The sequence below is a fragment of the Oxyura jamaicensis genome, chromosome 20, assembly GCF_011077185.1.
Source record: "Oxyura jamaicensis isolate SHBP4307 breed ruddy duck chromosome 20, BPBGC_Ojam_1.0, whole genome shotgun sequence".
In the NCBI taxonomy this organism is placed as follows: Eukaryota; Metazoa; Chordata; class Aves; order Anseriformes; family Anatidae; genus Oxyura; species Oxyura jamaicensis.
The window spans coordinates 951,925-967,946 of NC_048912.1; the positions used below are offsets into that span (position 1 = coordinate 951,925).

The 16,022-nt window shown below is 43.2% G+C and overlaps 1 protein-coding gene across 4 annotated transcripts in view; it reads right to left on the minus strand.

Moving 5' to 3' along the window:
* Positions 1-1,152: 1,152 nt before the first annotated feature.
* The window catches only part of RALGAPB (Ral GTPase activating protein non-catalytic subunit beta), a 71,387-nt gene continuing 56,517 nt past the window's right edge, over positions 1,153-16,022 (minus strand). For all 4 annotated transcript variants that reach the window (XM_035343704.1, XM_035343703.1, XM_035343702.1 and 1 more), the window contains 5 exons: positions 15,403-15,539; positions 13,503-13,611; positions 11,171-11,249; positions 7,548-7,696; positions 1,153-5,550 (listed from right to left, as the gene is read on the minus strand). In XM_035343704.1, coding sequence (XP_035199595.1) covers positions 5,357-5,550; positions 7,548-7,696; positions 11,171-11,249; positions 13,503-13,611; positions 15,403-15,539 — 668 coding nt within the window. In that variant the 3' untranslated portion in view covers positions 1,153-5,356. The remainder of the gene's footprint in view (positions 5,551-7,547; positions 7,697-11,170; positions 11,250-13,502; positions 13,612-15,402; positions 15,540-16,022) is intronic.

A 16,022-nucleotide genomic window follows, 5' to 3' on the forward strand; every position in this document is an offset into this window, starting at 1 on the left:
GTTTCCTGGCCACATGGGAGGTGAATGGCTGGCTCTGCCTGGTGCTTTTTACTTCACTTGGCTGAAGAAGGAAGTAACCAGACCTTCAAAAAGAGCCACAGAAAACCTTTTCTGCTTTGGGACTGCAAGGAAGGACATATTGACCATCTGGAGAGGACCTGCCCTAAGCTTTCCTGGAGGTGATCCCGCAGAGGAGCACAGTCCGGAATCCCACAGCACGGAGAAGCAGCCAAAGCCCTTGAAAACGGAGTCAACAGGAAAACAAAAATCCTAACCACCACCACATTTGCGTTGCCCTGTTTAAGGTTTCTGAAAGGGTCATTTCAATGTTTTTCTTCTAATCTGTAAATAGATTTCATGAAAAGCCCATGTCCCAGAGGCAGCTATTTGTGTTGAGGGCTGCCGCTTGTGCAGCCACCCCCCTGTTGCAGGTTGGTGTGTGCCAGCAAAGCGCTGAAAGGGGCGGGCAGGGCCCTGCTCCAGCAAAGGCTGCGGCACTGATTTGGGGAACCCTGGTGAAGGCGAGGGAGTGCTGTGCTGAGCACCCTGACTCCCAGGAGGCTGAGGGATGGTCAGCTGGCAGAACCTGTTTCCTTGTTCCAGCACTGCTTTCTGTCGGTGTTTTCCTGATTTCCAAGCTTGCTGCCTGCAAGCCTGCTGCTTGACCCTGCTGCTCCATTCCTCTCCTAATCCAAGTGATTGAGCTTGGAAATCCTTTATCCTTACAAAAAAAAAAAAAAAAAAAAGCTGTTTCTATGGCATTTGTGGGACTCTGCACTGCATTTTAACTCTACTGCTTTACTGCATCAACATTCCAAGCCCTACAGCATAATTCAGCCAGCTGCAAAAGCAGGTGGACCTGAGATACAGAGGAGGGCACAGTAAAAATGGAGAACCTTTGCATATCAGGAACACCAGGCCTCTCTCCAAAAGCAGTGCTTCCAACTCGTCATTCCCCTCCCACCCACTGTCAAGGTGCAACGTGATTTCCTTAAATATAAGCTTGTGCACTGTTACCATAGCTGCTGTGTAGTAGAGGGTGCGCAATCTTACTACATCTGTCTGCTATTGCTCTGGGGAACATCCTCACTATGGGTTGATATTTTCAACCAAAGGCATTGGGAAATATTAAAAATCAAAACTGCAAAGCTATTAGATAAGAATCTTTAAAATTTATTGGACTAATTGTGTTACATTCAATATTTGATGTGATTCTCCTGGACAAAGAATTGGCATAAATACAAACAAGCCTTTGTGTGCCTTCCCTAAACAAATAAGAGATAAAGTACTAGAGACAAGGAAACATAGTTCACATCTTCATATTTACATTTTGCCTTTACTTTACAACTTAGCGCCAGGAATATTTACAGAAAAATACAGTAAGAACAAAAAGATCATGTCTTGGCAACATACAGAAATTCATACAAATTGTATATGATTTGAAGCATGTGATATCTGGCATTCTCATTGCAAATTACTCCTGCTAAAATCCATGTGGAAAATGCCTGTGTTTTCCTTCAAAGACATCACTCAATTATGCAGTCATTAAATCACATTTAATTTGTCTATTAGATTGAAATTTAGCTCTCCTGTCTTTCGGAGCATGCAGAACCTTGCAGGGAAGAGATGCCCGGGCAGCCAGTGTAGCATCTAGAGCTGCTCTGCCCTACAGCCGTCGCGCACATGCTGCTGTCCACGCCTACACCTTATTTTTACAGACACCATCCTCTCCCCTTTGCTGTAAGTTTGTAATGCTTTTTTAAAGTACCTTTAAGATAAGTTCTTTAAATGAGTCTTTATTAAGGTACTAAAATTTCTGTAATGTCAACACTGCATTTAGCAGGGTGACAGTTACCCTCCCTCCTTCTGCACCATTAAAGGATGCTGTCACTTAAAGCAGAATCATGAACCCAGCATGAAAGGTCTTATGTAAAAAGTCTCAGTTTAGTTGTGTCACATTTGAAACTCAGCTTTTGTCACTCTATGCAATGTGCAGAAGTCTAGGCTAATGTCACACTACACACAAAGAAAGTGGTCAATATTCATCCTCTCTGATGACTAACAATGCAAAACCAAGACACGCAAGTTGTAAAATTGAAAACTCAATACAGTTGTTTGTGGTGGAAAAAAAAAAAACAGAAGTCTGGAATCTCGACAGTAACATCACAACTGAAATCTCATATTTGCTCTAATTCTTTTGAAGAAAAAGCTCTAGGCTCCATCCTGGACTAACTAAAGCCAGTGAAGTCTGGCCACAAACTTTGAGCAGACAGGGATTTTTTTCCCAGGCTGGTGGCTTACATTTTACGATGATGTCAGCGGAGACTTCTGTGCACAGGGGGATGAGGGACGCTGCTGGTAGACACGCTCCATGGCATGAGTCTACCACAGGCATTCACTACTGCAGTTTGCATCCAAACCAAATGGGATGACAACACATTTCTGGAACCAATGCTTTTATACTAAACTGTGACTTTCTTGAAGGTTCACCTTTCCAGACAGCAAAACCTAAAAATTTATGGCTAGGTCATACCACTAATGTGTAAAAGTATTAAACAGCTGATTTTATAAATCAAACTAAGCAAGTTTTAAGTGCCTACTCACCCAGGCTGCAGGATAAACAGCAACAGTGCATGCAAAAGTTACCTTCTTTCAAGATTTCTGAAACATCACATGGCTTTCACTGTTATTAATGCTCATGTGGGTGCTGTCTCATGATCTAGATGAAATATGGAAATAGACCAAAGAACTATTCTTCAGCCAAGCATAGGTCTTTTTAAAGAGTAGTATTTCAGGCAGTCCATTTGGCTATCTTGGACTTTGCAGAACATATCCAGGGTTCCCCCAAGTCCACATCTTTGTTACTGACTGTACCCAAGTACCTGAAGTATCTTTTGTAGCTCACTAGGATATAAACCAATGATTCTGCATATAACACACACTTGTAGCTATGGTATGTGGGTTTTAAGTTATTGAAGATATGCAAACATTTGATTGCTCGGTATGTTTATTTTTGTTACACATGCATTGGTCATGCCTTTTAGTCAGTGGTTTAAAGTGTGTTTGGGCATTATTTAAATCCAATAGGTACATACAAAATGTGGGTAAATTTGTGTCCGTGCATTAAATTGATACCAGCAAAAGTTTAGCAGAGAAATGAAGCTAAATTTCCCTTCACAGCTTTGCCAATAAACCCAAATGCTGACTCGCAACACCTGCTGCCATTTGCAACCAGGGAATCACATAAGCACAGGCCAGCTACCATGCTCACTTCTACAATGGTTTTCATTCTGTGGTTTCATTTTTCCACTTGAGATTCATCTGGATCAAAATGAAGAGCTCCTGAGTTGAGAGGCATGTATGCCTGTCCCCTGTAACAACCACATCTGTCACCCCAAACCCCTTTTGGTTGATATCCTGAAAGTCCTTGCACATGTATTTTTAGGGCCCTGTGTTTGCATCAGCCATGAAAAACCACATAAAAAGATAGAGACAGAGTATGTCCTTGGCAGGTAAGTTATAATGAAACAATTAAGACTGTTTCAGGTCAGAACTGTTGCAAAAATTAACTCTGAAATATCAAAATTAAATGACTCACAGGCATTACTGCAATACATATTCAAAAGCTTCTGAAAAATAACTTAAAATAACGTGAAGGGCTCCACAAATTCCTACTTACATTTATACTCTTATACTATCTACTTATTGGAAGGAGAAGAACACATGCTGCTGCCAGTGATCACAAACTGCACCTACACAGGAGCACCAGTGATGATTCATTACTGCAACACAAGTTAAGATTGCGCTGGGAGCTTGAAAGCACTCCCAAGAATGCAAATGCCCACTGCAGCTCTTATATTCCCAGTATTAAATGTGTAGTTGTAAACATCTTTTCCCAACACAACCTTCAAGTCCTAAACATATGAGAAAGCAGTGGTCTGAAAAGGAAAGTATGCCTTTTACATTTTTTTTTTTTTAAGTTTTATCTGCATCCTCATTCAAAAACCTACTCCTGGAGGACAGCTTGTTGGCTGTGAGCTCAGCAGACAGCAATGTGGCCGCAGAGGTAACAGAGCACTTGAACTGAAGTTGCCAATGATCAAAGAGAACTAAATCCACACTGGCCTGTTTCACCTGGGATGAAAGCCAACAATTCATATATTTTACCTGAGTAGGGTCAAGAGAGACACCAGCAGTTTGGAGGAAATCTTCTGACCTAGGAGAAAAGGAACCACTGCGGCTGACAGTGAGAAAGCACGCTAGCTTCAAAATGATTTTAAGTTATAACTCCAAATGGACTTTCATGAAATAGCAAATTAATGGAAAAAAAGAAGAGCTCCTGAATTTTCTTTTTGAATTGTTTTACCCTTTGAGGAGCTTCTGAGAAGTGTAGAAGCTGCAAAAAACACTTATGCTATAAAAAAAAATGGCAGGCTTTAGGCAGCCCCAGAATCTCAGATTTCAAGCCAATGGAAGGAAAGCAAGTAATGTTTATGCTTTTAATGGAAACGGCGACTAGGTGCTATGGACATTTCAAAATAAGTATTACATAAAAAAATAAAATTAAGCTGCTAAAATTAAAGGTGACATTTTGCAACAGACCTGAAAGTCAAAATCCTGTTTTTATATGACCAAGAACTCTTATCTAGTAATAACTTATGTTTGAAAGCCTGGTAATTTCAGGTGTTGTGTTTGTTCTCAGTATGACAGAAATGCTGTATGCAGACAGACTCATGCCCAGCAAAGGAGGATACTGTAAAATCCAGCATCTTCCCTATGAATTTCATGATCTGATATTTCCGAATGTTCTTCCTCCTTTTGGTACACAAATTGGTTACAAGCAGCAAAGTATCTTCTGTTGTACTCTGAAGGGGGGTTGAAAACTTCTTAAGTTCTTGCAGGGATAGTCAATGCTCAGAAAGAAGTCTCTCCTCAAAGGAGAGACCCTGCTCCTTTCTCCTTTAACAAGAGGGTGTAGCGAGGTGTCTGAAGGCAGGTTTGTTTGTATTTTGTTATCCTTACTAATATGCAGAGATATTTTTGTTTTGATCGTTTTCTCACAGAATGAGACACAGTTCCTAATTAGTCTGGAATAGATGATTGGGTGAAAAGATTATGTTGCGAGCATCCAGGAAGATTGGAATTCAGTAATCTTTTGAGGGTAGGTGAATTGAGTCAATATCCCAACTGCAATGTTTTTGATGCATTTCTCATTCCTCCCACATGGTAACTGCTGACTTGTGCTAGAATATTGGTTTCCTGAATTCCAGAGGGCTGGGGAAATTTGTTGTTATTTAACTGTTTTCATTACTGTAGCCACCAAGCTCTGATCTGATTGTCCTGGAAGGATAATGGCCTAGGCGTTGCAGTTCTTGAGCCCAACCTCCTGGAAAAGTGAGGTATAAAATTCTGGCTCCAGCTGCCTGTTCCGGTATTTATTGACAATGTCTGCTATTTTCTGTTTTCGGCGGACATGTGGGGGGTTGTATGAATCACTTTCCAGCCTCTTTCTCCGACAAATATTTATTACTGTTTGTCTCACTAAAAAACCTGAAAAAGAAACAATGTTGTAATCAAGTTTAAACAAATTAAGTTTTGCCCCTGTGCTGGATTCACAGATAAAGGAAGTTTTGGGTTCTGCTCCATCTAGAAACCTAGGGGAAGATGCTCAGCAGCACCAAGTCAAGAACTTTTCTGAAAGACCAGCTGGTAACAGATAATCATGGTCCATGGTCCCCAGGGCTGTGAGACCGCTCTACTGTCAAACACAAATAAGAAAGGGATGAAGTGTATGGTACTCTAATCCAGCTGGAGGAGAAGGAAGATTTCCCTGCTTTGCCAGTGCTGCACAGCAGCCGGCAACAGCTCCCTCAGGTCCAAGCAGGGAAACAACGTAGGACCCCAACACCATAAAAGCAGTATGACAGCTCAAGGCTACGTTGCATGAGGACATGTGGAGTTCAGCTGCGTCTGAGGTGGCAACAGGTAACATTGGGGAGCCATATGAGCACTGATAACAGCAAGAATACAAAATCCAGCACAGCACCAGCAGGGATGACAGAATCATCCTCTCTGAACGGGGGCAAAGAAAGACTGTGGGTTGTGGCTACAAACAGTTTTCTCTGCCCTCATGGCTTTGTCACAGCGATTGCCCTTCCCTAACTCATACTTCTGCATACGGCTGGGAGGAGAAGGTTCAGAACCTAAGTAGCTAATATTTAGGCAAAACCAGCAGTAGACTTTCTTCTATTCCAAAATTAAATTCATGTGCAACTTTTATGAAAAGTGTCCATTAACTCCTTTTCTGCCTATAGAAGAGTGTCAGTGAAACTGCAACAAACACTGCTTGCCTTACTTAGAGGACCTGATTCCTGACAACCACAAACCACATATGCTAAACTTAGAGGTCAGACAAATTTCATTATGTTCTGCTCCTGAAAAGACAGCATAACCCTAAGAAAACGCACCGTGTTCTTTATTAGTATAAGCCATTGTCATCAGCTGAATTCACAAAGTTTATTTGAAAGCCCAAACTGGCTTTAATTTCCCCATCACTGAATGACAAGCAAAATCAGAACCTGGAAGTCACCCCCAACAGATCCCTACAATATTAGTTTTATGGTTATGTGCAAGTACCCTAATGTGAGTTTATTCATTTCAATCGGCCCTGGGAATAGCTTTTACTGGAGAGTAAGATTTCCAGTTACTGAATTTATAATAGCACAGATACCCAAGATTGAGTCATTAATATACCCAGGAACCCAGAAGAAGGTAGATAGCACACATGCACCCATTAACACAGGCCTGACAATCTCTGTGGCTTTTAATTGCAATCCTATTTCTAAACCACAAGGACCAAACACAGCATGCTAGCACAATTCAAAATTCAACACTATCCTCTGGTAGTCAGGTAACATCGGCACCTTGGCTCCCAGTGATAAACATTTTTGAGCCCCATTTCTGATCTCTCCCACCTAAACTGCTCCTTTTCCTTCCTCCATTACTACTTCCATGCCCTCACCTCAGTCTTACAGTTACAGTGGAGCCTACAGCTCAGCCGATTGAGCAATGCTGCCAGCTAACTGCTAAGCACCTGCTCCCTCTGCTGTTCCTGCTCCCACTGTTGCTGCAAAAAGAACAAAACAAAGATGTGCTGTCATGCCCAGTACTTCTTCCAATGAAAAATTCCAGACCATGCATTTTGCAGATATATCACCACCCACACACCACAGTCCCTGAGCTATCCTTAACTCTGTTCTGCATTAAATCGCTGGGATTAGCCAGATTTCACACTAACAGCATAACAGAAAAATGGAAACACATAGCATGAATAAAGCTGGAATTAGCACTCCTTTTGTATTTACTTTTTGTGAAGGAGTACAAACAAAAATATTGCTGGCAGGGTACTGAAATGCTCTGTGATGGTAGAGTTAGTCAACGCCAAATGGGATGGATTGGATCAGTCACTGAAATGCCCCTGTGTGAAAAGAAAAAACAAAAACAAAAACAAAAGAAAACACAGGAGTTCCTAAACATCTTTAGCTTACCAAGAGCTCTCCTACTGACTATCATTCCATCCACCAATGGGATAACCATGTTGAATTTCCCAGTTGCTCCTTGTAGTTTTATTCTGAATAAGCCAGTGTTTAAAGGATGGATGAAGATCACAGGAACTTCTTTCTCAGGAATGGCAGATCTTAAGGAAAAATATATGGCTGTTAAATCTAGTTCATCACTCTAGCAGTGTTTCAATTAAAGCGGTCATTTTTCATCCATAGATTAAGTATTTAAAGGATGCTAAAATGTCTTGTGGCTAAACCAGCAGGGAGGGCAGGGGGAAAATGAGGCTTGATAGAGGTGAGCCTGGGGGAGGAGTCCCAGGGTTGGGGGTGAGGGCAATGGCACAGCTGAAGTGCATCTACAGCAATGCATGCAGTATGGGCAACAAACAGGAGGAGCTGGAAGCCATTGTGCAGCAGGCAAACCATAGCTTCGTTGCCAACACTGACACGTGGTGGGACTGCTCCCATGACTGGAGTGCTGCAATGGATGGCTACAAGCTCTTCAGAAGGGACAGGCAACTTAGGAGGGGAGGTGATGTGACTCTATATTAGAGAGTGTTTTGATGTTGTTGAGCTCAGGGTTGGGAATGATAAGGTAGAGTCCCTGTGGGTAAGGATCAGGGTTGGCCAACAAGGCGGACATCCTGGTGGGGGTCTGTAATAGACCGCCAAACCATGATGAAGTGGCAGAAGAGGCATTCTGTAAGCAGTTGGTGGAAGTCACTCAATCGTCAGCGCTTGTTCTCATGGGATACTTCAACTTCCCGGACATGCGCTGGAAATACAACACAGTCCTGAGGAAGCAGCCTAGGAGTTCCTGGAGTGCATGGAGGACAGCTTCCTGACTCAGCTGGTTAGTGAGCCTACCAGAGGGGTGCCCCGCTAGACCTGCTGTTCACGAACAGAGAAGGACTGGTAGGAGATGTGGTGGTAAGGAGTTGTCTTGGGCGGAGTGACCACAAAATGGTAGAGTTCTCTATTCTTGGTGAATTGGTGGGGGTGGGGGGGGGTGGGGGAAGGGTGTGCCAGTAAAACTGCTGCCTTGGACCTCCAGAGGGCAGACTTTGAATTGTTCAGGACACTGGTAGGGAGGGTCCCTTGGGAGCCAGTCCTGAAGGGGAGAGGGGTCCAGGAAGGCTGGACGCTCCTCAAGAAGGAAGTCTGAAAGGCTCAGGAGCAGGCTGTCCCCGTGTGCCGTAAGATGAGCCGGCAGGGAAGAAGACTGGAATGGCTGAACAGGGAACTTCTGCTGAGTGTCCAGGAGAAAAAGAGAGTTTATGTCTGGTGGAAGAAGGGGCTGGAAACTCGGGAAGAGTACAAGGAAACTGCCAGCTGAGCAGAGAAAAACTCAAGATGGCCAAAGCCCAGCACGGGCTCAACCTAGCCACTAGGGCCACTAACAAAAAATGTTTTTATACATATATTAACACGAAGAGGAGGGCCAAAGAGAATCTCAGTCCTTTAATGGATGCAGGGGGGAACATGACTACTAAGGATAAGGCTGAGGTTATTGATGCCTTCTTTACATCTGTCTTTACTAGCCAGACCACTTATCCTTGGGGTACCCAGCCTCCTGACCTGGAAGGTTGGGATGGGGAGCAGAATAAACCCCCCACAGTTCAGGTGGAAAGAGTTAAGACCTGCTGCTCCACCTGGACTGTCAAGAAGTCCATGGGGCCAGATGGGATCCATGCAGGGGTGTTAAGGGAGTTGGCAGATGTGATTACTGGGCTGCTTTCCATCATTTGTCAGCAGTCATGGTCATCCAGAGAGGTCCCGGATGACTGAAGACTTGCTAATGTGACACCCATCTATAAGAAGGGTCATAAGGAGGACCCAGGGAACTACAGGCCTGTCAGGCTGACCTCGGTACCAGGAAAAGTGATGGAACAGGTCATCTTGAATGCAATCATGCAGCATATGCAGGACAAACGGTGGATCAGGCCCAGTCAGAATGGGTTCAGGAAAAGCAAGTCCTGCCTGACCAACCTTATCTCCTTCTATGACTGAGTGACCTGCCTGGTGGATGAGAAAAAGGTGGTTGACTTAGTCTACCTAGACTTCAGCAAGGCCTTTGACACGGTCTCCCACAGTATTCTCCTGGAGAAGCTGGCAGCCCATGGCTTGGACAGGTACACTCTTTGCTGAGTTAAATGACTGGACAGCCAAGCCCAGAGAGTGGTGGGTGAAGGGAGTGAAATCCAGCTGGCGACCTGACACCAGTGGTGTTCCTCAGGGGGGTTGGTGTTGGGGCCCATCTTCTTTACTATATTTACTGATGATTTGGATGAGGGAATTGAGGACACACTCAGTAAGTTTGCAGATGACACCAAGTTGGGGGGAAGTGTTGATCTGCCAGAGGGTAGGAAGGCCCTGCAGAGGGACTTGGCTAGGTTCTTTCGATGGGCAGAGGCCAATGGGATGAGGTTCAACATGGCTAAGTGCCAGTTCCTGCACTTTGGTCACAACAACCCCATGCAATGCTACAGGCTTGGGGCAGAGTGGCTCAAAAGCAGTGCAGAGTAAAAGGATCTGGTGGTGCTGATTGATGCTCGTCTCAACATGAGCCAGCAGTGTGCCCAGGTGGCCAAGAAGGCCAACGGCATGCTGGCTTGTATCAGGAATAGTGTAGCCAGCAGGACCAGGGAGGTGATCGTCCCCCTGTACTCTGCTCTGGTGAGGCTGCACCTCGAGTGCTGTGTTCAGCTTCGGGCCCCTCACTACAAGAAAAACATCAAGGCCCTGGAGCATGTCCAGAGAAGGGCTACAAAGCTAGTGAAGGGCCTGGAACACAAGTCCTGTGAGGAGCAGCTGAGGGAGCTGGGGGTGTTTTGGTCTGGAGAAGAGGAGGCTCAGGGAAGACCTCATTGCTCTCTACAACTACCTGAAAGGAAGGTGTGGGGAGCTGGGGACCAGCCTCTTCTCACAGATAACTAATGATAGGACTAGAGGGAATGGCCTCAAGTTGCACAGGGGAGGTTTAGGTTGTAAATGAGGAGACATTTCTTCTCAGAAAGAGTAGTCAGGTATTGGGACAGGTTGCCCAGGGAGGTGGCGTCGTCGTCATCCCTGGTGGTGTTTAAGGAAAGGTTGGACATGGTGCTTAGGGACATGGTGGTAGGGTGATGGTTGGACCAGATAACCTTGGAGGGCTTTTCCAGCCTTAATGATTCTATGATTCCTATGTGCATTCTCTGGACCTAAGAACAGTTACATCAACTATACTGTTTCTATGATCTTCTGTCACCAGAATTTCAAAGTCCTCCACACAGGGCTTTAAGCCTCATGACATGTATGTAGCATTAACTACCTCACAAGGGAGAAAATCAGGAAGGATGCTGATCACAGACTGAATAATAAAACTACACATATTCTATTACTTAATTTATGTTTACACCACAGCAATATGAAAAGCCCTTTCATTTTTTTTCCCAATAGAAACACTAAAGGAAATCAACTGTCTTTTTAATAAGACTGCCTACAGTTTTTGGGGTTCCCTGTGAAAACTGAAGAATGTAAATAAATTCAGTTATGGCTTCTTCTGAAGTGCAGCCTAGACTGTTGTCTGCAAAAATCTAGAAAAATAATGAAAATAAGAGTAGCCTTACCTTACGGAAGTGCTACTGTTCGCTGTAGTTTCCACACCAGTGCTCGTCTCAGACATCAGATCAGGGAGGGGGAAGTTTTCTATGTGAAAAGGACGCATGGAATAAAGTTTAATGACCCCAGTTTTATTTATTTAGGTACCAAGAAGGATCAGTTATCACTAGTTAAAATGACACAATCCTCAAGCATTTATGCCATGGATGTTCTGGAAACACAGTTGGTCTGTTTTAAGCATAAGCAGTACATGGAGTATATAGACACACCTCATTCATCCAGTGCTCAATGGATTAGGTAACACATGTCCCAGACCCTCAATTTTCTTAATCCCAAAGGTCAAAATCTCCAGAAGAACAATGAAAACATGAAGGAGCTGAAGTGTTTCACAACAACAAGAAAAACTTTCAAATTATTATTCAGTAGCTTCTTTTCCCATATGCAAATATCAGCCTCAAAAACAGTGCTTGGAACTTCAAATGATACCACTGCTCACATCTGTAGTTCCTTTGAGCACCCCACATAGGAATAACAGTTTGCTTTGGCAAACGTGGCATTGTTCCTTGAGTCCAGTCTCTGCAAATCCTCACCATAACCTACCACTCTGCTGCCTTGCACTTGGTAACAATTCCCTGGATAATGAAGGTGCAGAAGGAATAAATAAGAACTTGAATCCCTGGAATGGGATGTAGTAGTTACATCCATATTTTTTTTAGGGGCTGAAGCTTAGAAAGAGTGTAAGGCCTGAAAATACTTTCTGGCATTAGAACTGGGGTGTTGAGTGCACCCAAAACCTGTATCTAGCAGAGGAAGACAATGGGAGGGGTGGGGGTGTGCACAGAAGTATTTTGAGATGGAGCGAGATGGAGGACTGGCAGTTGGCACAAGGGTGATAGCCTAGACTATAAAGTCAGTTTTTCCTCTGTCCAGATTCATAAAACATAAGACTAAAGCCAAAAATGTAAGCAGCATAAGGCAAAGCCTCTGGGCTACGAGAAACTTTCAAGAGTCTTCCCTCAGTCATCCAACTGCCAGCCTTACTGAGGCTCACAGACTCATTTCTTCATCTTCAGGCCCATAGCTCTGGGAGATTCCCATGGCTGCTGAAAGAAGCAGCTGAGCAGAAACATGCATGTGTAGCACAGTCACTGTCTCTCCAGTAAGCTGGCTTTAGCTGCCACCCATGAAGGGACAGAATCTCAGGAAGAGAAGTGGTTGAGGAACTCCTGGAGCTAAGGGAACACCCTCTGGGCCAATGGTTGGATAAGGAGGTGATGCTGCAGAACTGGTGTGTATTTTGATCTCAGGCAAAGCTCTGCACTATGCACTGTGGACAAGAAAATATTTGTCAGAGACCTTGGTAGGAAAGGAAAGAGTTTACACCTGCAATTAATGGGAAGCCTGATCTCTTACTCACTTGGTTGCTTTCCTCTAGGAGGACTAGGAGTTAATTGAGGTCCCCTCTTACTGCTAAACTAGGAACTACGATTAGAAACAAAGGCAGAATAAACAATGTAAAATAGAGTCTGTTGCTGGCAGCCTTACAGACACTACCAAGCTAGGTCAGTACAGACAGGCTCTCACATCACACTAAAGCCTGGCCTATGGCTTTGAACCAGTATGCAGAAATTCTTGGGGACGAAAGACTCCTCATGCCTCAGGGACAGCTGCCCACCACTGTCCACATTATGGCTATAACAGGATGGACAAAGCTGGGTCTCTCCCAGGATACTCAGCATCCAGAGTCAGGGAGGAAACAACAACCCAAAGAGCATTAATTTAGCAGAAGGAGCAGGACGCTGCCTGAATAACGGCATGTAGAAAGGAAACTGGACCACACAGCACCATCCAAACTGGCACCCTGAGCAAAGAGTAAATGAGCCCTCCCACAAGACAGATTGAAGTAGAAAGTTTCAAAGGCACCATCAAAACAAGGAAGCTGATGATCCCTTCAGCACGAAATCATTTGATCAAAAGTAAAACTAATCAGAAAGTCATTTTTTTAAAGGAAACATAACAGCTCCATTCTGAGTAGACAGCAGCTGAGAAGAACTCAGTAATGGGGGGGCACACTAGCCTTATACATTAAGCTTAGGGAGAGGGTGCATAAGGGTATTTCACATGTACTGCCAGAGTTAAAATAATCTCCAGACCTACATCCAGTGATTCATTTACACCTCATGGACCATCACTTAAATATCAGACCAGTTTTAGAATCTTAAGTGTCAGTTACAGAAATTAATAAGGATTTAGCATTCTTTAACAGAGGAATGAAACCATTTTTTTCCTCTGTTTTTCTGTTCTGTGGCTACACTAATGAACAATAAGAATTCTACGCACCTATGTCATCATAACGTTCAACCCAAACCACATACACTTTGGTTTCAGGTCCCATTGGTGGAATGGTCCGGCCCTGAGGCACTTTCTTGGATCTGGAAGTAGGACTGAGCTGTTTTGAACACAAGAGAAAAGCAGCATTTGCAAACATTGTAAGTCCAGAAATTTATCTACAGCATCTCCACAGTTGCTCCTTAGTCTCAAACAGGTACAACCTCTGGCAATGATTAAGATGGGACAGCTACAGTGGAACTACCCACTTAAAAGCAGTAATTTGGATCTCCACAATACTTATATTCAACATAAATGAGAGAAAAGTCTCCTTTTTCTTTATAAATTGATAACAATGTCAATTATTTTTTATTTCCCAGCTTTGTTGCATATATCTGAGCTGCATTCATTTCAGTTGCTCTGTGTTCCCAGGAAACATGCACATGCACTGCTGTTTTCCCATGCTATTGTGGAAGACCCAGCACATCTATCATGGCAGTGTTTTATGATATTTCCATTATTATTTCAATATGTTAGAGCAAAGCTGCACACTGCCCAAGGAAATGTGCTTTTCCTTGCTAATTTCCCCATCCAATCCAGTGAGCTAAACTAAAGTTCCTGCCTTACACTTGAATTTATTTGTCCCCAGCTTTACTGTGTTTATACTAATAGTCAATTTCTGCAGTAAGTCCAATAAAAATGCATCCAGGCAACCGCAATTATTTAGATTAGTCATTTAACAATCTTAAAAACTCATCAATTTCTTTTTTAAACATTCTCAAAGATCCTAAATCAATAACTAAGTACATTTGGAAGTGAATTTTATACAATAAACTAGCACTTGTAAATCCTTTAACTGTTATAGAAGTTAGAATCATAGAATATTCCGAGTTGGAAGGGACCCATAAGGATCATCAAGTCCAACTCCTGGCACCGCACAGGTCTACCCAAAAGTTTAGACCACGTGACTAAGTGCACAGTCCAAACTTTTCTTAAATTCATACAGACTTGGTGCAGTGACTACTTCCCTGGGGAGCCTGTTCCAGTGTGCAACCACCCTCTCAGTAAAAAATCTCCTGATACCTAGTCTGAACTTCTCCTGCCTCAGCTTCACCCCGTTCCTGCAGGTCCTATCACTGGTGTTTATGGAGAATAGGTCACCTGCTTCTCCACACCCCCTCACGAGGAAGTTGTAGACTGCAATGAGGTCCCCCCTCAGCCTCCTCTTCTCTAGGCTGAACAGGCCCAGTGACCTCAGCCGCTCTTCATACGTCATCCCCTCCAGGCCCTTCACCATCTTTGTCACCCTCCGCTGGCCACTCTCCAACAGTTGAATGTCCTTTTCGTACTGTGGTGCCCAGAACTGCACACAGTACTCAAGGTGAGGCCGCACCAGCACAGAGTAGAGCAGGACGATCACTTCACTTGCCCTACTAGTGATGCTGTTCATCGTTTTCTGTTTTGCTACCATACAAAAGCAACTTCACATTTGATAATTCAACCACAGCTGACCCATGATATTTTAAACTGGCAAAGTATGAAACGTCTTCATGTCAATCCATCCTACATTTCCAAGCATGAACTGGAGTCTGAATTACTTTGTAAATACTGCATATACTTTTTCCTGCATATACTTCAAAATTTAAGTATGCAGGATGTTTCTACTCAGTATTGTTTAATTTATATTAATTTATATTTAATAAATGTAGTCTACCAATCTCCTACTGCAGGTGCAAATGCTAGCAGGACTGAAGTTGTTGTTAATAATTAACATCTAAGAATGAGGAAACTGAATTGTGTACTGTCAAAAATACTGTAGGATTGCCAGTGTGCTTCTTCAAAACAAACCAAAACATAACAAACCATAGTAAAACAAAAAGAAAGCCATTTTCCAGTACAAGTTTTGCCTTACCCGATGAGAGGGATTAAGATTGTCTGTATGATTGGGGAAGAGTTCAAGTGTCAAAGATGGCTGCTTTAATATTCCTGGCAGCAGATCCATGTTGGAGTCACTTTCTTGGTCAGAGACATTGCTTTCCAGTGAATCAGCTGTAACCGAAAGAAACGTGAATTTTGTCTTAACTTCTGCCAAAAAAACTAAGTTGTCATCATACGTAGAGTTGTGCAACTAAAAAAGGTGAGGTTTTTGAAACCTTATATACATGGATATACAGTCAAGTCAAAATAGAGGTCAAATCAGGGAGAGTTCAGCAGTGGACAATTTACAGTTATTCTAGAAACTGACAAATTAAAGAACTTCCTATGGATTTTAGAAGCATCCTGTCTGATTGCATGGTTTCCTACACAACACAGTCTTTTCCTTTCTATGGTTATAATTTCCTCAAAGAGACTTCTGCACACTGCTTCCAAAGACTTCATGAAAGCTCTTGCTCACCTACACAGCAATTAGGCAAACACTCCTCCAAATAAAGACATCAAGGCATTGCCAACTGAACTGCTCTGAAATTCTGAAATCATTGGCAGGGATGAGCTTTTTTTTTTTTTTTTTTTTTTTTTTTTTTTTTTTTTTTT